Source organism: Pteronotus mesoamericanus, unplaced genomic scaffold (genome assembly GCF_021234165.1).
Source record: "Pteronotus mesoamericanus isolate MK-2021 breed Mesoamerican mustached bat unplaced genomic scaffold, CSHL_Meso_final scaffold_174, whole genome shotgun sequence".
NCBI lineage: Eukaryota > Metazoa > Chordata > Mammalia > Chiroptera > Mormoopidae > Pteronotus > Pteronotus mesoamericanus.
Window position 1 is genome coordinate 30,163,779 of NW_026555309.1, and position 22,134 is coordinate 30,185,912.

Genomic DNA, 22,134 nt, shown 5'->3' on the forward strand with positions numbered 1-22,134 from the left:
GTATCAATTCACAGATCTACATGTTTAAGGCTTTATAGAAAATTTACTTGGTCCTGGGGTTTGGAGTGTTAAGGAGATGTGAGCAGTTGTACACTTCTCTCTCTACACTTTTTTAAAGAAGGAAATAGTGTATAAGGATTGAGTGACTCACCCTGGGTCACATGGCCAGTTAGTCACAGCGAGTCTAGAACACAAAAACTCCTTTCCTCCAATCCAGTACCTCTTTTCAATATATCACAAAGGAAGAGTAAAAAGAAAACGTGAAATATATATTTTTACCAGAAAATAAAATCCAGTCAAGCCTGAATCAGAGGCAGCCTGACTAAAGGTGGAACACACCCACCCCAAACCCGACGGTAACCACAAAGGGCTGGGTGTGCTACTCAAGACTAATTAGCATATATTTTGGAGTTTTCAGAAATTTTTAAATCGTATATGAAATCTGAGGCAAGTGCTGAGTTTTTCTTTTAAAAACCATCTTATATTTTACATATTTATATGTAAAAATAGCATGAAGGTTTGAGTGGCATTTAGCTGGCTAGTTAATCTGTAGACCACACAGTGCTCATCTGGACAATGCACATTTTAAAAACCTTCAGATTTCTTTGCAGTAGTTAGTTATCCAACTCAGGCAAAGTAGGTGGATATTACTGAATTATTCGGAAAAATTTAGGTTGTAAAACTTGACATTAAAAAGAATTAGATAAACCAAATATTTGTATCTCCTAAAATATGGCCAGCATTCTTCCACTGTGCCATGCTTTGAAAAACACATATGCTTCAAAAAGTTATAAGTATTAATAAGTAAAAACATTTCAATTTTTAATGTATGTACTAGGAAAAAAATTTTAAGGGTTCCATACTGGGTTCTTTTTTTCTTTTAGAGCAAGTAAGTATTTTTAAGTAAAATGAATAGCTCTCTTAAATGTAATATTTAGAAATTTCTAGATTCCCATATGTAAAAGCCTGACTTAAAACTTACATACATAAATGACACCATAAAAGGTTTTCATAAATGTTATTAATTGGTTAAGAATGACCTGAGACTGTATTTATAGCTTATAACAAGCATAAATTCAATGTTAATTCAGAAAGTATTCTTTCTCGGTCTTTTTAAAACTTTGTTAATAATAAAGAATATTCTGACATTCAGAAAATCCTTTAAAAGATACTTTTTAATAGAATCAATATAAATATTTCAGCATCAAATAAAGATCCTTAAATTTCAGTTTTTTAAAAGTTATTCTCTCTTATATCCCCACGAAGTCCACACCATCACGCACCAGATCCAACACACATCTAAGGAAGGTAAAATCTTTAAAACTGGTTTGGGAAATTGCGAAGGTTAGCAAGAACATTGTCCATGGAGGCAAAATAAAAACAGGAAAGAGAGAAACCTCTCCCCTAAAAGAAACAAGCCTAGATGAATTGATTGCTTTCACTTAAGGCACATGACTCAAGTCTCTTTAGGAAAATGGGTCCTGCTTGAAAATAAATTTCTCTACAAAGTTAACTATGCTGCACATGCATTATCAGGTAAGTATATCGCTAAACTACTAGGCATTTGTTATATTCTGTTTCCGTGATAAAAAATAGCCCTTAAAAATTATCATTTGTTTTTTCTTTCATTATGTGCATTCATCATTAAATAAATCAATTTACAATTTAACAGTTAGTCCTTAATTAGATATTATAGGATATTATTTGTTCAGCATTATTTATGAGCCAATTTGTTTATATCTTAAAAAATGACCCTGTTGGATGACAGGGACTTGGACACTGAACACCATTTGTTGTCAGTCATGAATTTTCTCATTGATATAAACTACAATTATAAGAAATTTTCCTAATAGAATGATAAAAAATTAAAACAATACAGCGAGGTTCATCAAAGTTTTCTTTACAACTAGAAATTGGAAGTCACCTAAATGTTCATCAACAAGGGATTTGTTAACCATATTATGATATAGATATTTCATGGTGGAGGCACTGCACCAAATATTATGAGTTACATTTGCTGATGGGAAAATATATCTACAATGTATTGTACATGAGAATAACTGTAAAAGAGTGAAGCACATGGTCCCATACTTAACTAAAATACATATTTGCATACACATATAGAATAAATTAGACACCAAAATATGAATAGAAAAGTATTTGTGGCTTAGAATTCACGACTGGTTTTCTTTCCTTTTTTTTTTCTTTTTGCATTACCTAACTCTTCTTCAATAAGCACATGCCACTTTTCTAATTTTCAAAAAGTGATTTCTCTGTTTTGTACATAAAACACAAAATATATGTTGAGATACAATAAATTATTCTGACATTGCAGAAAGCCATCCACACAATAATTAACAAATCACGGAGCATCAGAGAAGCCCGTGCAATGGTTCAGAGCATTGATTCCAGAGTCAAATCACCGGGTGAGAACTGCACCTGTGCGACTGTGCACAGTGTGACCGCAGGTAAATTAAGTCAGCTCTCAGCCTCGGTTTCCTCTTCTAAAGAAGAGAGATAGTAAGAGCTTCAACTTCAAAGGGTTTTGGTAAGGATGAAAGGAGTTAGGTCAATAATAAGTTAATGAAAAGGAAGTAAACATTTAATCCTAAAAACTGAAAGACATTACTTGACAGTCGATTATAAACTTCCATCTATTTTAACCAAATACTTTATTTCTGAATGCTTCATGCATTTGAATGCAATTGTTTTAAGTAGTTTCACCAAGTTTTGTCTTTCTCATCGAGAATTTAAATTGGACAACCACAAGGAGTTCTCCTGCTGCGCAGTATACTACCAGGTAAACTCAGAAAGTTAATTCCCTGAGAACAGGTTATTTTATGGGGTATGAATCTATCAGAGATTTTTCATTATTGAGTCTAAATCTTAAATACCAAATTATAAACAAAATACAATATTACGAGCAAATGCAATTCAATACATCACACTGTCATGGATCTTATCACTTCTTCAAACAAACTATTGTTATCTAAAATTTATTTTATAATGAAAAGCAAAGGCCTGCAACCAAGACTGCTCTACCCAGCAAGGCTCTCAATTAAAATGGAAGGCAAAATAAGGAGTTTCCCAGACAAAAGAAGGCTAAAGGAATACACCTTCACCAAACCAGCGCTGCAAGATATGCTAAAGGGACTGCTTTAAGAAAATGAAGAAAAAGAGTCTATGAATACCCAGTTCCTTTCACAATTGCCAATACTTGATATTACCAATATTTTTTAATATGTATTAATATGATTGTGACAATGATGTTATTTTAATTATTCCTTTATTATTTGTTGAAACTAACCCTGTTTTTGTATATTTCTTGCCTGTTTCTATTATTTTTAAAAAGCTTTAAATGACTTTTTGCTATTCTTTATCCATTTTTTGATTAAATGTTTATAGAATTTTTTTCCCTAAAAAAAAATCTATTTTAAAAATATTTCTTTTTGTATCAAAATTCTCATAAAATTTTGACTCATAATCACACATCTTTTTTTAAATGTTAGGAAAAGTTAAAAGTATATTTTGCCTTTTAAAAATTTATCAATATATCCCTAGTTTTTTCTGGTTAATAATGATATTACAAAATAGCAAATTTCCAAGGTGTGAAATGGCTCATCCTTTTCATAATTAATATGCCCAAATTAAATCTCCTAAATTGAGAAACCATCTTTTATAAGAGGCAAGTTAACATGTAAAATTATATGTGAGAGCTATTTGATCATCTGATATGAGTAATGATAAACACTCAATTTATCACATCACAAGTGTTCTGTACTTACAAAAACAAAGATTCATTTGCCTTACTCTTAATCACTGGTAATGGGGGGGGGGGGTGGGAACTATGCCATAAGATAAAGTATTGTGGATTTTTTTCCAAAATAAAGCCATATCCCTGGTTCTATTTTATTTGCAATTTATAGCTAATTATAAACATCTATACAATGAGAATGTCATTTCACCAAAATGAAGTAAGTTCTTAAAACTTCAATGAAACCCTTTGCATCTCCTGAACTAATTAACCCAACTAGATACGGCAGTATCCTGCTTGCCAAGCTTCCTGGAATTAACTGGTAGACCATTCCAATCATCAATGTTCTCTTCTGTAAATATTTAATAAGTTAAGTCCTCTAACAGAGTCAAAGGGAAGGGAGACTAAAAGAATATGAAAACGAAAACAGTGTTTACTTTTTTTGGTGGGAGCAACTGACACAATACACAAAAATCCAAGGCAAAAAATTTTCCTGGCATTTAAGGTGATCAACAGTTCTATTAAATCCATCCGTCAGACTGGGCTGTGCCAGAAAATACTAGACTTACATAAAGGCTGTGCAGCTCAGGGCTGACACACTTTTGAATCAGTCTGCATCTGCATTTCTGAAACCTGGACCATCTTCTACATAACTCTTTACTTCCAACATCTAAGAACGCTCAACAATGGCTTCCTTTGGGGGCCCTGGTATCTCCTGACTCACGCAGTCTGTGAGAAAAGGAAGCCAAGCACAAGATAGTTATACAGGAAATAATTAACAGATACTGTGCCGAAGGATACCATTTCACAGTGTCAGCGAACTTACAGCCCAATTCACTCCAAGTTACATCTGCCTCTCCTGCCTTAGAAACCTGGGGCCACAGAACCATGCCAGACTTTGCAAAAGGCCTAAGTTAAAAAAAAAAAATGTGCTTTAAAAAAATACTTGGGCCAATAGAGCTGACTTATAAAAAAGAAATTAGAATAAGGAAATCTTTCTGGTCAAACTTATAAAACCAAACATGTATATGTCAAATTGGCTTTAGTTGTGATCTCCTGTATGCCAATATAAAAAAAATGAATAACCAATAAAAAGAAAACAAGCTAGCTAAATGTTATTTAGTAAAACAATTAAGATGATCATGTTTGTTCATTGTTACACAAAAGTAATTCAATGAATGGATTGTATATTTAAAGTAAATCTATAATATATTTGAAATTCAACCATACCCGTTTCTAATAGGTGACAAAAGATAGCATCTATTGAATATATAGGGCAGAAGTGCAGAGCTGTACAAAGTTTGTTATACTATGGATATGGTAAATGGTTTTTAACACTGTATGCTTAGGCAAATCAAGTATCAGTGGCTACCTAAAAAGAAAGTTTATCGATATGGCCTAAAAGCTACTGTTTCATGAGCAATGAATATGGAGATATACTTCTGTTTTTTCTGAGCATAGGCTGTTCTCTTTGGCATACATACGTGAAAAATTCAAATAGAGACAGGGAAATGTTATACACATAAACATGATAATAAGTCAATACTACCTATATGGTAACTACAGACTGCTTTCATTTTCATTAAAAATAAAGCACAACAATATCAGACTCTTCACTTGAGACCATTTTTAGTTTAAAAAAAGTTCTTGCAATCTCCTGTCAGTGGTTGTAAAGGCATTCAACGCTGTTGTTTGAACGTCTGTTTGGTTGCCAATGGACTCTCCCCAAAAGAACATTTTTGCATCTCAATAGACTGTCCGGTATCAACAATCTTTAAACTATAAATTTAACGCCAGTGAAGAAAAGGGGAAATAACATCAACTTTGTACTGTCTTGGTATCACATTTACCAAATGAACAATAATCATACTACTTTGCACTTATCTAGAAACCTGCATCTGGGGATCTCAAATGGCCTGACAAACACTAATTAACTAAGCTTCACAACACTCCTGTAAGTACCGCAGGCATACGATCCTCGCTGAGAGAGATGAACGGAGATTCTTGGAGGCCCTTCCTTTGACAGCCAACTTGGAGCTCAGTTCCCAGGACTTGGAACTCAGGGCCCACAGCCCAAGGCTGAACATCTCTGCCAAAACTGAGCGGCGCAAAATGTGCATTTTAAAATGGACAAACCTCCCTAAATAAACTAACACTGGAAATGAAAATCGGTCTCCAAGAGACTTATTTTTTCCCCTGGGTGTTTGAAGAGAGTGGGCTGATGACTTTCAGTGTTTGTATCTGTGAAAGAATGAGAGCCTATGAATCATCTATGACGTTCTGTTCTGTCCAGTGACATGGAGAAGTTTATCTGAATGTTGATTTGTCATTAGCCACAGAAACTACATATTCACCAACTAATCTTAATTATGCTTTTGTGTTTCATTAAAAAATAAAAATGCATTTGATACTAGCAAAATCTTTGTGAAATATGACATGTTTTGTTCCTACTAATGTGATTATCAGTTAAAAGACAAAGTTTTCTATGTTATTAAAATCAGTAACAAGAATGAAGCCTAGGCTTTCTCATCCAGGAAATAAGATGAATACAGTTGTATCTAAATAAGAGTCAATCCACTAAATAAATAAATACCTTGGTGTAAATACACATAATAGAAGAAACTGCTCAGAAAAGGACACATAAGTGTACTGAGTTCTGTTTACTGTACTGTTTAGCTTAAAATGAGAAAGAAACATCTATTTGAATATATAAAGCCAATTAACTTTTGTTTTTGGCTCAGGCAGTATTAAATATGTTAACCTCTTCACAGATACAAATTATAAGTTTAAATGAAAACACTGCATTTTCAAAACATTTCCAGGAGCTTTCATGTCTTATAAGATCTACTCTAGATGTGTTAAGAGTAGCAATTAAAGTTTTCATTTAAGCAAGGACTATTTCTAGCAGAGTCGAAAGGTTTTAACATTTCTTCCTACTCTGAAAAGAAACAAAACAATTTTGTAGAGACATTTTGTAGCTGATACATAACATCTAATTTTCATAAAGCAATTCACAACATAAAGCCTATGTTAACATGCCCCTGCCACTCCAAGCACAGAAATCAACACAAGTCACATATGCAATTTAAAACTTTTGTAATGATATCAATTCCATATTATTTACAAAAAATATAAAGACATCCACTAAATGAAAATACACATAATTGATCTGCTATTGCCCACAAAACTAAAAGCCAAACACCACTGACCTAAAAAGAAAGAGAGAGAAAGAAAAAACTGAGAATATTTTGAAACTTTAACTTTTGTGTCTCATTCTTATATTTCCTTCCTCACTTTGACAACAGCAAAATTTCATAACTAAAACCAGTTAAAAACATGTATCCAAAACATCAATATTCTAAAAGCAACATAATTACATGCTTTATGGCATGACCCTAACTACATTCAGCCATTTTTTAAAAAATATTTCCATTGTTTGCCAGCACAGTGCTGAACTATTTTACACTAATGTTTTTCTCTGCTGGACAATTTTTTCATAATAATTCATGCTGCTGGACAATTTTTCATAATAATTCATGATATCACCCTCCATAGTAGTCAAAAATAATAGTCAAATTTTTACTTTTAGTATTAGAAACTAGGTATACAAATATATTTATGAACATATCTGTTCTAATGATGCTATATTGTATGCACTATTTAGGTTAAAAAATCACTTTTAAAACCTATTTCTGTTTCTTAAATTGCTTATTATTTCTCGATACCATGCCAAACAGCAAGGTACTTTCAAGTTCCATTCTACCATTTAAACCCAAATATGAATATTACATTCTATAGGTCTATATTACACAGATCACTGTATATTCATTCAAAATGTGCATACTATTTTTGCATATTTCAATTGTCTACTTAAAAATTTTTACAGAATACCCTCCTACTAACTAGACTTCCACAATTACAAGTTAAAGTATATTGTTTTTCCCTTAGCAAATATGATGGTGTTGATCTGCTGGGTTTTCCCCAATCGATGGCAGAGGAATGAACTGGGAAGTATGTGTTTGCTATGACAACTTAGCAATACCAATTTCTACCACCACAGTAAAATTCTTGTCCAATTCACAATCAGAATGGGCTCTGCTTTTTAAAATTCTCTTCAATGTCCGAAAGAGTTTATCAGCTAAGGTATATGTACATTAAGTTTTCTAGTTTGGTTAATACACCAAATAGTTCACAATAAATTAAATTAGCTCTACTTCCTATTCCAAATATCCAATAAAATTGGTGATTTCCAAAGGTACTGTTCAAAGACAAAGAAAATACAAATTTTAAATAATCACAGAAAAATGATCCAAAACTTTTTAAAGTATATGTATTTATCATATATTTTCATATTTATCATGAATATTTATCATCTTCATCATTTAGATAAGAGCCTTTAAGGATCACATGCCCTACAATTAGGAATTTGACTACTCATTGTATTGGGGAACGCGGTTAGGTCTCCCACTGAAGTTCCTACTTCAGCAGCTAATGTGGAGGAACTGAAAAAAACAGTTAAAATGATGCAACAGAAACTTAAAGTCAGGGAATTAAGGAAGTGGAGGAATTGAGAAAAACAATTTTAAAAAAAAGTATTATCATCCCCAGCTTGCTTTAAAAAATATAACTATCATGCTCAGGTTTTAAACTTCACTGATTAATCAATCATTCATCATTACAAATTCTTAGTGTATACAGATAGTGGCAGAAAAGGAAATATTCCAGAAACAGTCTAAAAGAGTCAAACAATTTGGTATCCAATGAAGACGTCATGGATAAAAATGGTTGTTAGTGGGTAAAGCAAGGATGGGGAATTCCAGTGACAGATGTGAAGCACTATGTTCTCAAAATGCAGTATGAAATTTAAAAACTAAGACATGTCATTCCTGCCTTATACCCAGAAACCATCAGAGCCCTTTAGACCAGAAGAGTCCTGACAGGCTAGAAAATAACCAGCATTTACTATTATAAAAATGCAGCTCCCTACACATTTATCTAAAAGAAGCTCCTGAATTGGACCTCCTCTTGAAGGGCACAGGAACTATTTTTCTTCTTTTCAAAGTTCCTGATGACAAACTGGCTCTTTCCCTGTAAGACTCTTTGTTTCTCAGTGTGCCCAGGGCATCGTGGCTTCTGCATTCAAGCCCTTCTTGTAGCTCCAGGGCATGGCTGCAGACAGGAAAGGTAACAGCTTTTATAATTAACTGTCCAAGGGGTGTTTCTCAGCTCTTCTAGAGAATACCTGAGAAGCACGACAGGCTTCGGACAATGGGCAGGTAATGAGAGCCGAGTAGTCAAGCAGACACTGGAAAGAGCAATAATTCTCCCCTGGATACATCCAGAGAGAACCAGTGGTCTCCAACCTGCACATCAAAGCACCAGGCTGCCTGAACTCTCTCTCCTAACCGGCTCTTTTGTTATGGTTAGCTGGTTTCTGATCCAAAGTTAGATGCAGGAACAAAGCTTCCAAAGCCAGATGCTCAAAACTTTCTCAGAGTCAGGGTGAAATGTTGAAATGGTGATGCCTTTAGGCAACAAGCAAGCTTGACTTATTGGGAACTTGTGAATTTTCAAAATCTAAAATTTTTTGACAATTGCTGAGTCTGCATGAAGAGAGCAATCAGGGATCTTGAGCAGAGGTTTCGTTTTCTTTTTCCATGAGAGACTATGTCTTCCTAACTTAAAGAGCCCAGTAATGCTAAATGCACAGTTCTCTTCCTTGAATCTTCTTTACACTATTCACACTTAGATGTACCTCATTTTTCCCTCTTCTTGGCAACTAAACAACAAGCATTGTCACTGGTACAACATAATTAGACTATGAGACTTTAAGAAACACTACTTTTCCATATTAACATTTCACCAAGGGCTTTGGATTCCTAGTGACTGAAGTCCCTGCTAAGTTTTCTGTTCATCATACACTGTATCACACCATCTTGGAGTGTAAAAGTCATTTAGTTATTTTAATGTAACTAAAGAAGGTATGCATCCTTCTGAGCATGTGAACCTCCCTTCTCCAAATGTGGCCTCTTGTTGTTTCGCATAATCCCCAGGAATGATTAACCAACATTCGATCTGAGCTCAGAGCAGTGACACACAGGTGACCGCCCACCACTATATCGGGTACGTGCACAGGACACCAACTCACGTGAGCTATTTTTTGCCAATCCATCCTGATAAGTAGGAATCCCCCGACTGATACAGATCATTTCATTTCCTTTGGTGAGACAAGACACTCAATCTAAGTGAACATGGGTCACCCCCACCCCCCCACACCGTTTTCCCTTCAAGATATAGGCATTATTTAAAAATTAAACCTTCCTACCCGTAACAGGGACTGGGATTCATCCTTGGACTTGCTTTCCGCAGATGCAGGATACTGCTGGGCCATGGCCCCGGACTTCTCTCCGCCAGCTGGCACCCCCTGCAGGAACGCCTTGGTCTCCACAGCCAAGCCATAAATAGGGCGCGCCAAGTGGGCAGCCTCGACGTTGGGGCTATCCCTCAGAGTCTTCGTCTGCTCTTGGCTGCCGGTCACGGGCGTCAGGAGCCCCAGGCTCGCTTGAGTAAAGGATGGACTGCCCCGTAGGATGTCTGCCCCTCTCCAAGTCATGTTGCGAAGGTCGTCGCTTGGACTCTCAGTCCAAACTTTTTCTTTTAGCCCGTCCTTATCTTCTAGCTTCTCCCTCTTCACCACACTCTCAGAAACTGGCTCTCCCATTTTAGAGTCTGGATTGAGCAGACTGTAGACCTTGACGTCAATTTTGGGCTCCTCCTTGATGGCGGATATGGCCTGACCGTCCTCTTCGCCGTTGGCTGTAGTGATGTCCTGCTCCTGGCAGTGAACAGTGTTGAAGTGTTCCAGTAGTGACTGAGTATCGGCAGCTGTGAAACTGCATTGACGGCATTTGTAGCAGCTGTGTGCTCTCCTGGAGAAAGAGAAAACGGTCATGGGAAATCGAGCATTCTGAATGGCTCTTTAAAAGAATTCTCTTTAAGCACCTGAATTTTATCTCATGTAATGTAATAGGTAGAATGGAATACAATATTCTCCACATCCAGAAATTGGAAGGTAATTAACTGGCATATTCAGTGCTGTATGAAGAATGTGACATTCCCTTTCGTCACATGAGCAATAACAGGTATACACACGCACTTACGTGCACACACTCCAGTCAATTCACATTTAAAACTGGGTGGTTAACTTTACTATTAAATGACCTGCTTTGTTCATTTCACTGTGACTTGGATAATCATGGATTCTATATTATTTAAGCAGATATTCATATATTTTTACACCTGTTCTCATCAATGGACTCTTCACTCTCTATTTAAACTGAGATTTTCTTCACTATAAATATACACATATTTCTGACGCTGAAGTGCTTTGTACAGCTTTTATATAGTAAAATAAATCCTACCTAACTGATTACAATATTCTTTTCTATCATGAAATTTAAATCCACTTAGTCAATGGCATATAAAATCTACTAAATAAGATATTAGAAGCTCAAGATTTTTCTAAACAAATTCTATCGGTAAGAACTTAGGAACATTCAACAAATTAAGTGTCTGTTGGGTGTCAAGAAGCATGACAGGTGCTGTAGAGATAAATTCATTAAAAGAGTGTGTATGTTTTCTTTTAAGGGGCATAGAAAAAGATCTTATTGTTAAGTTTTATAGCATCTTCTGCTATTAAAAAGAGAACAATAACTGTTAAAACAGGACAAGTGTTTGATAAACAAAAGAGAACAAAAGCACTGTATCCTAAAAGGCATTCCTGAAAGGTAAGCAATGACTTGGAATGAGGTATACTTCTTTTAACTGGAAGCCTTGTATGGCTCTCTAAAGAATATGTGGAACACTTGCCACTCTGCTGATACATTATGTTAGGAGTTACCAACTTAAAGTAACAAAAGGAGTTTTAAGAGCTATTATTTAAAGCCACAGCAAAATAAGTATTCCCGTATGCAATTGTAGTTAATCATCACAATATTACTTTGCTAGGTACTGGGTATGCATTGGTGAATAAAAGACACATAGTCCTTGGCCTGAAAGATGGAAGAATTTAGCAGTTTACTGCTTAATTGTCAAGCTTTACTCTTTTCTCATTAATAGCAGTCACACCTAGAATCTTAAGATTCTAAGTAATAAAAATAGAGGGGGCATTACCTGTTTTATTAAAGTCTGGAAAGGTGGGGATGTCTTCTGAGTGTGTTCATTAGGGTGGTTTGGAGCCACTATATCTAGTAATATATTTAAGTAATTAAGATCATGTGCCTTCAATATCTACTTATTGTGCAATCTAGAAAGATCCTGAGCCATCCCATCCCTTCACCAAATAATAAAAATAAAAGTGGCCAACCCTTACCCATTATTGGACTGGTACTTCCTCCTAAAGATACAAGACTCTGGGCCCCAGCCCAGACAATAAATTCATCACAAAGTATCACACCCTGAGACATTGTGTCTGGGGCTTCTGGGTTTTCTAGTTTCAAGTTCCTGCCCCAATGTACATCTCCCTGACTCCTGACAGGTCTCAACAGGAGCTGCTCTGCTCTGCCCCACAGCAGAGCTCTTGATCCAACCGCCCTAGGCACACCTCCCATGGTACCCAGGGGAACTGTCAGAATGCAGAGGACGGTGGGGAGTGAGTATAAAGCAAGAAAGAAACAAAAATTGCAGAGATGAGTTTTCAGTAAGAACCAAGTTTTATGTTGCAAGGGAAAACACATTTTTAACAGGAAGGATATTAAATTAAGCTCAACTCACACTCCTTTTCTTTAGAAGAGTCTAAAGCATTCACATACAGTGCATGATTTCACACTCCACTAAAGTATAAAGCCCATTTTACATGGAGTAAAATGGAGAAAGCGTGACTCGCCCCTTGAGCGTACATCAAGTCATGAATACAGGGCTTCTCCCTCCCAGATTAATGTTCTTTTTCTACCCTCTGATGCCTCGACTTTAAACTTTAACAAAAATAAACAAAATTACTGACAACATGGAAAACCAAGACATGAAGAATGAAAAATGAAAAAATGAGGTGATGGGAAAGGTCTTCTGTCTGAAAGAAAAGAAACTGACTACAGCAATGATTTACAAAATAGGCTGTGTGCAACCCTACAAATTTAGCTATTTCTTAGCAATACACATCCCAAGGCCTCTCTGCTGCCCCACTGAATCAGAGAATCTGCGCGTAAGCAGAGATTCTGATTTTTTAATAAGGTCTTCAGGTGGCCCCAACGCAGGGACCAGTATCTACCTCCGTAGAGAGATCGTGGTTCTAACAACTCAACGAACACACTCATAAGACATCCTCCAAGCCCCATGACTTTAATAAATGCAGGAAATACCCTCAAGATCATTCTTATTCAGGATCTTAAGAATCTGAGTGTACTGTTGGTGAAAAGAGAGTAAACCTTAACGATTAAGCAGTAAACTGCTAAACTGTTCTATCTTCAGCCCTTTGAACACCACTAGAGGAAGCAGAAAAGCAATTTGCAACTTAGTATTCTAAAGACCTGAAGGACTTCTTTCTCCTTATCATATCAGTCTTAAATAAATGACAGAAACTATATTTAAAAGACAACATTTTTTAAAAGCTTGGATTAATATAAACTTTTCGATAACCTACACTAACATCTAGAGCAATACTTCTCAAATTCTAACATGCATAGGAATCACTAGGGAATCTTGTAAAAATTCACACTCTGATTCTGGAAGTCTGAGGCGGGACCCGATATTCAGGATTTCTTACAAGCTCGCAGATGATGCTGATGCTGTTGGTCCCCAGACCACACCTTAAGTAGCAAGAATCACACAGCCAGGGTCAGAAATAGCTTGAAGATGGGTATCCGTTAGTTTGGGATGAACTCTCTGTATATATACTTAGCACTCGATACAACATTCCCAAGTGAATTCTTTATGATGGGCAACATCGTTTTCTCTGAAAGCACATACAATACTACCTACCTCTGAGGGTCAACACTAACGTTAAAACTACAAAGATGACATTGTTAAGCGTAATCCCAAACAGCAATTCATCTTTTTTATTTCGTTGTTTGGGGATCATCTTTCAATATCCTTTCGCGACAGGCCATTTATATATATTATCCCACAACAATCACACAAAGTATGTATTTTCATCCCTACTTCACAGAACAAGCGCCTGAAGCACAGAAATTCACATAAAAAATGTGGAGGGCATGACACAGCATCTTAACTCTTGTTCAGGGTTAGTCTTTCATCTGTGCTGCTTGGTACTTGATTCAATGTAACTAGCTTATTAAGGAATTAATTCCTGAAAGATTTGGGCATATTCTAGGACGTGTGTCCTTTCCTCAAAAATGACTGAGAACACCTTTAACGTATTGTCATGTCCCCAAAGGATAAAGACACGATTTTGATCCCTAGTATAAGAAACATTATTCAAGAATAAGTTTAGTCATCATGAAGCTTTATTAGTTTGGACCCTCCTCTAACCTATTAAATGCATTTCATTTTATTAGCATTAATATGAAAACCACAGAAAGGGTCAGGGACTTTTCCCTCTATTTCTTATCCATTAAGCCTCCCAAACGGCTCAGCCCAAGAGTAAAACTAGCAATTCCCTGTGCTACTCGGAAACTGTCTTCCTCTGAGATTTTTTTACACGTTGCCTTTTATTAAAATCCTGTGTATGTCTTATTTTGCAGTTATAATTGCCTTAAGGTCAAGATCAAAGATCCACCCAATCCCAACCAGAACATCTAGTCAGTCAGTAAATATCTACTTAACAACCAAAAGGGTACACCTGTGGGGGAGGAGCAACTTCTCTATCCTCAAGGTTCTTTTGGCTGGTGTGATTATAAAATAGGCCTGAGAAAGATTAGGAAGAGAAAATAACCAAATTTAATATATACACATATATATGGGAACCTCGCATCCATGAGAGGGTTAGAAACCCCACATGTATAAGAGGTTCAGAAACAGAAAGGGAGCGTGGGTGTCCGAGACAACCTTAGCTGGGGATGAAGTAAGGAGCCTTGAGGGATTCAACAGGTCACTGCAGAATGATAAGAAGAGCAGATGCTTAGTGAATAGGAGTTTGTTCTGCCCTACAAACAAGTCAAAGAGGTTCTCTCTGATAATCAGCCATTGTGGACAAGGCCCCTAATTCAAGTTCTTGCAGGTATGCAAGGGAGAGGCAGAAGTTTCTCTTGAACCTGAAGCTAAAGTTGCCCTTAGCTCAAAATAATGCACATACCACAGAAGCATATTTTGAGGTGACCATCTCTGAACACAAACCACCACAGCCCCAGGGGAGGTTAGGATGCTGGACTTAATATGTAGAGCCATTACGTGGCAGAGAAAAGTAAGTGATACATAGATATTTTGCAGATGCTGTATTTTGAGTGGCCCTCTGAATAACCTCTTCATTATTTACAAATTCCTAGAACTTCTGGATACATTAAGCCAAAATAATTTAAAAGACCCTAAAAATGTATGCTTTGCATTAACTTAAATTTTATACCCTCCTGCCAACTCAACAGCAAGCACTTTCTCATTCTATCTGAGGAAAAACGATGTCATTTTATATGTCTCCATAGCATAGGGTTGCCAGATAAAACACAGGACATCCCATTAAATTTGAATTTCAGATAATAAACAAAAACTATTTTAGTGTAAGTATGTTCAATGAAATATTTGGGATATACTCATGCAATATTTTAGACATGCAATATTTTAGACAATGAGGAGATGAATCAAAGAAACTTAAAAGAGCTAAATCATCCCTTGTATCCAGAGAAAACTACATTAAGCACCCTAAAAAAAGCTAAGCTGTGCTTAATTCAAGTGACAAAATTTCTGTGAGAAGAGATATTTTATTCCTTATCCTAGAGGAGAGAATTTTCATGTGCTATAGAAAGCATTTATTTCAGATCTGTTCACATTTTGATGCACAGTGGTCTTTTGTCCTGGTAGTGGCATTTCATTCATTAGCAGAGATTAAAAGTATTTTCCTAATTCATAAAGGCCTGACGTTTTTAGATTCTAAAATAAAGTCAGCTAAAAGATGCTACGCTTTTACTTTATTTCCTTATTTCTATTTTCATAGTGAAGCAGCTCACAGTACATGTGAAATCAACTCTAAGCAATGCTTTCTTTTTCTCCATTTAAGCCATAGCTTGAAGAACTCTACCAAATAATTGTATTTTACTTCCAATACTTTTAACCACAGTTTTTCTTCTTGAATGACTAAATGGACATCAAAGTAACCGAATAAATTATAAATACCAATCAAATAGACTTTGAGAGATATTTCTTGGTAATTACGGAATCAGACACCTATAAAGTGTCACAGGAGTAAAGGGAGGTGATTTAATTTAGATATTATTCAGTAGATCTGACATCTAATACAGTTAGTCACTTCTGTAATATATACTTCATTGTTATAAAGGTCTACACGTGTGGCTCCTGAGATTGCTGACACTGTAGAATGGTGAAGAGAGTACCCCACTGACAAAAAAAAGGAAAAAAAAAAGCATTATTGGTGAATAACCAGATCAATCAACTCTTAGAGCTGGAACTATAATATTCAGCCTTAGTGAGGTACAGAGGAACAGTCCTCAAACTAAAATCTAGATAAAACTGAAATTCTGAACAAAAGGCCATTCACTCTACTCATTGTTCATTTTTTAAGCTGAAATCATCTGATTAGTATTTATTCATTTTGAGTAACCAGTTTTTTTTAAGGGGCTTGTGGCCTGATTTCATCTTCAAGTAGTAGGGGAAAAAAATACAACTAATGTCATATCTGAAAAATCTCAACTTATGACTCACTTTTGAGAAGATATCCCTATGAAATGTTCAAAAGAGAAAGATAAGCTTTCCTATAAAATAGAAAGTAAACAAGCAACCGGGGCATCATGTATGTAATCTAACTGATACAAAATGAAAAACATAGCTCAATTTATCTTATTCCAAGACTTGATCATTGTTCTTGTAGAGACTTCAGAACTATTAAATCTGAATTTCTAAATAAATAACGTATACAAGTGAAGGTGGTGACATTGTGAGTTATTTTTCTTGATAGACTTTAATAACTTTGGTAACGTTTTGGTAACGTTTTGTCTCACAGGGGAAATTCTGAACTTGTGCTATTATGTCCATTTCAAGGTATTACAGGCAGCTGACTTAGTAGGTATTGTTTACAAGAGCATGTCCCACAACATACACAAATCCAGCTGTAACTATCATGGCCCTCACCCCTTTAGAAACTCTGTACTAACACGCTGTGTCATTGGCTTTGTCCGATGTGCTGATAATTAAGAGCTTATCATAAAATCTATTCTTCAGAATTAGCACAGCACACAGTCACGTTCTTTCACTAGCTCTGTGAAGAAAAGAGATTGAGCAGTAGCTACGTTAATTTACGACTACTATATCCAATGTTATTTCCGTCAGCCTGAGTGATATATTTTATGTCTAAAAGATTCACACACTGTCTTAAAATTGTTAAATGCATCCATAAATCTCCAAATGGACAGATGCTTGTCATCACAGACACTACCAAAATAGACATATATATTTTTCACATTATAGAGGACAAGTTGGTAAACAATGATCATATGAATAATTTTTAGTAGTTAAAAAAACACTTTTATTGAAATTATTGGAGTTACATTGGTTAATTATATAGGTTTCAAGTACAATTCTACAACACATCACCTATACAGTGTATAGTGTACTCACCACCCAAAGTCTAGTCTCCTTCCATCACCATTTATCCCCTCTTTATAATCATCTACTTGCCACCTTAATAATAAGAGAGGCTGGGAATTTAATCAATATTTATTGGACATGGGTACTGATGAGAATTGATGCCTCAATTTCATTTTAAAATTGTATCCTACAATGTTAATCATACACACCTACATTTTATTTATATATAAATATATATATGTATTATATATATTTATATCTAGGTTTACAAAAAATAAAAACTAGAACATAATCATAGAATCATACAATAACATAAATAAGTCATTCTTACTATATATAGAAATATCTAGGATATGTGCATACACATACAGGATGGGGAAAACTTAGTTTTACAGCAGTTTGTATGGAAAATAATACAATAATCAATAAATAAGAAGAAGAAGAAACTTTTGTGTACTCACAACTGCAAACCTACTTTTGCCCCACCCTGTGCATATGTGTGTGCATATACACAGAAAGAGAAAATGACACAGAGATAATATAATACTTATGACAAAGTTCAGTATATGTATATAAATATAAATGAATATGCATGGCATATATGGGAATAGTTTTGTTTTGCTAGTGTTTGAATTTTCTGAAATATTGTAAAATGGTATCTGGCTGCAAATAGTCTTCTTCAATTTTTCTTTATTCAGCCAAAATTATGTTTACATGATTCATCCACCTTTTATTCAGCTATTATTTATTCAAATTCACTACTGTAAAATATTCTATTTGAAAAATATACAAATAATTTAACTAATTTCTTGTGTAAAGTTGGGGATAAGAGCATCTGATATTGCCATAATTTGCCATTCACTTCATAAATATATACCGAGCATTTATACCTCTTGTATTTTTTCTTTTTAATATCTATGCTTTCTGAGATTAACAAAGCGATCATTTCTTTAGTTAGTGTTTGCCTTCTGTAAGTTCATCTACATTTATATTTTTGTTATTGAGGTCTAACGTAAATACACTGAGCCAAAGTATATAGTCTCTGATGCTGGTTTTCTGAAATTTGATTTTTTTTTTGCTTCACATGTGTCAGTTTTTCTAAGTGTTTATCTGTTTGAAAAGGATGTGCATTCTCTAATTGTTGAGTGCAGAATTAATATTTTTTATTAAATCAAGATTGTTAATTTCTTGTTCAAGTCTTTGTATTTTGAAAAATTATTTCTGTTCAAGTTTTGGTAAGAAACATCTTTAAAATTTTACCACTGTGATATGGTAAAATTTTACTGTAACTGTGTATCAATTTTTGCTTTATGTATACACTTATTTATATTTATCTGAAGAATTGAACATCTTACTATTATGTAATGACTCTTCCCTCATACTTCCTATCTTACAATCTGAACTGTATGACATTAATAAAGTTCCTTTGGTTTATATTTTCTATAATACTCGGTCTATTTTTTAAATGCTGCTCTAATAACTCAGTCTATTTTTTTTCTTTCAAACTCCATAGCTTTATGTTTCAAGTGTGTATCTTGTAAAGAGCTTATAATTTTCTTTTTTAATAAGTCTAATAGCATCCTTTTTTTTTTTTAAAGGGAGAGAGAGAAACACTGATGTGAGAGAGAAGCATCTACTGGTTGCCTCCAGTACGTGCCCCGATCACGGATCAAACCTGCAACCTAGGTATGTGCCTTGGCTAAAAATCACACCCCTAGCCTTTTGGTGTGCAGGATGGCACTCCAACCAACTGAGCCACCCAGCTAGGGTAGTCTAACAATATCTTTTAAGTGGAAAATTTAATCCACAGAGATTCATTATGATTTTTGATATCTAGACTTTTATTCTACGATCTTATTTTTGAAGTCTCATGTTTTTCCCTACTTTTTTTGCCTTTTTTAAAGAAAATAGTTTAAATATTACGGATGTTCTTTATTTTGTTATTCTATTTTTCTACTCTATAGCTTTGGGAGTCATGTACACATTTCCTGTTCTTTCACTGATTATTCTTAAAATTACCCAAGTATGCATAACAAAGTCTTAATTTACTAACTCTAGACAATTCAAACACAGCCTTAAAAAAAAATTAGTACTGAGTATTTCCTCTGCAAATTTACATATTAGTTTTGCCCAATATCTTTGTTGGTCCCTCTTTTCTGTATAAATTAGGCTGGCTATCATTGTTTGGATTTACTCAACTTCTGTGGTCTTTACTTACATGAAAATGTCTTTGTGCTTATTCTTGGAAGATAGTTTTGACAGGTACACAATACTAGGTTGTCTGTTTTTGTTTTTCCCCTTCTTCAAACTTTGAGTAGTATTCCTCCCTCTTCGGGTTTCCAATTTTGTGATTAAAAAAAAAGAACCATCTGTTAACCTAACTGTCTTTTCTGAGTAGTTATATTGTTTTTCTCTAGTTGCTCAAAAGTACCTCTCTGCCTTGGCATTTTAACATTTATTACAACATGTCTCCGACTGAATTTATTTGTATATACAGTTGAGCCTTGAAAAACATGAGATATGGGGTGCTGACCTCCCTGACCTCCCTCACCGTTATAAATCTATATATAACCAAGTCAACCCTCCACATATGAGGACTTTCAATCATGGAATTGACCCTTGAACAGCTCAAGTTTGAACTGCACTGGTCAACTGAACTATGGTCAATTAAATAAAATCTGTGTATAAGTGATCCCACACAGTTGTTCTTGGGTCAACTGTATCCTGTTTGGAGTAAGCTATGCTTTCTTGTATTTGTGTATTTATATCTTTTAACAGTTCTAGAAAATCTTCTGCCATTAGCTCCTCAAATATTGATTGCCTATCTTCCATTCACTATATTCGTTTATTCTCAGACTCTAATAAGATGCATGTTAGAACTACTTTGGATACTTTCCATCCCTTCCTGTCTCTTAAATATTCTGGCTAATGTCTTCCGATCTAACTGCTGATTAACTCATTTGCTCTCAATCATTTGCTAACCTGTTATTTAACCTATCCATATGTCTTCAGTTTCAACAATTATATGTTCAATTCAAAAATAATAGTTGCTTCCTTTTAAATATTCACTTAAAGTCTCATATAATTTGATCAGTTTGTAAGCTTCACTTTCATTTTAAACATTTATTATTATTTTATAATTGAAAACTAGTATACATGAAGTTGCTGAGTATCTAAAGCTATTAATGGCATTTTGTACTGATTTCAGATATTGTGGTTTACATCCCTGTCCATATAGAGGGTTTGTATAATAGTGAGCTCATAGAAGGTTTATCTCAGGCCTGGCCATGGATATCGTGGAGTTGAAAAATTGAAGTAAACTCCTATACACAAATTTGTGTTTACTTCTGACAGGAGTCAAAGGAAGGCGCTGATATGGAATCACTTCAGCCACCTTCAAGGTGTCAGCATAAAGTAAAACTTAGGTCGCACTGTCTCTGCCAGTGACCCCAGGCTTCCACTCCTGATCAAAGGCAGCATCAGCGTGGGCACCCACCCGTCACAATGCAACCTCACATTCCGTGTCTCCTTCATTCTCTCCAATCTGGGTTTAGCTTACTCGTGGTAAAGGGAGAAGAGAAAAGCTTCAGAAACTCTCCTTAATTCATGGAAATCTAGCAAGGCATTAAAAGCACATTTCATCCAGTATCCTTGTTTTGTAAGGAGATAGTCCTCTTACTCCAGAAACATAAATTATAACACGGAACATTTTGATGAGATGACTGGTAGCCAGTTAGAGAGGGGGTGCACTGTCTAAATGAACACTAAAAGAAATGGAGTGTGAGATACAAACTCATGGGTGGAATATAACTCTGTCATGATGTGAGCTGGGGTATCATAAGAAAATATGGAACTTTAAGAAAACTGACCAAGTCCCAGTTACTGACTAGCCAATGTTTGTAGTTCAACCCAGGTTAAACTCGGTTCTTTGGGCAAATGCCCATGCAATCCACACTGAGATTTTTCCACTCATCGTTCTAAATCAACTCCCCCGCTTCTCAGCTGCCGTTCTTTAATAGCTACATGATTTCACATATTGTACAGTTCTCAGCTTCTACTACCTTTTTATTACACTGTAAGTCTTGTATATAAAACACTCAAAAGCCTAGAATATTCCACAGTAAAACAGAATTATGGTGAAAGTTTCCCAACATAAATAATATGCATAGACATAAATTTAACTAAAGAGATATTACTGTGATATGGTAAACTTGTCCCTTCGTACTATCTTCAAAATGAGGTATTTGGGGAAAATGCTTTAGTACCAGATCAAGTTTTTGACATCCGTGTGACTATTTCCTTTTACATCCTTGCAGCCTCCACTGGCTGGGCCTCCTGAAATTATAATTGTCTAAATTTCAAATATTTCTACACAAAGTCATTTAAAGATTAGGGATAAACTGCCTGGTAACTTAAAGAATCTAGGATCACAAAAACTCCATCCGGTTTTACGAATAAGTACCAGATTATTTTAATGCCCGAGGCTGAGTGGTGTTCAATGTTTTATCTAATGAAATACTGTGAGGTTGACCTACATTTACAATGCACAGGCAAATGTCAGTTTGTTTAGAATCTATGTCCTCAGAAGGATTCCAAGACCAGTTAATCACCAAAGATTAAACTGTTACCTTACCATGGAGACCTCAGCTTCACCAAACGAAGGTGCAGTCAAA

At 35.2% G+C, this 22,134-nt stretch overlaps 1 protein-coding gene across 4 annotated transcripts in view; it reads right to left on the minus strand.

Moving 5' to 3' along the window:
• The window catches only part of TRPS1 (transcriptional repressor GATA binding 1), a 230,112-nt gene that overhangs the window by 147,617 nt on the left and 60,361 nt on the right, over positions 1-22,134 (minus strand). For all 4 annotated transcript variants that reach the window (XM_054590418.1, XM_054590417.1, XM_054590416.1 and 1 more), the window contains exon 4: positions 10,080-10,683. In XM_054590418.1, the coding sequence (XP_054446393.1) occupies positions 10,080-10,683 (604 nt within the window). The remainder of the gene's footprint in view (positions 1-10,079; positions 10,684-22,134) is intronic.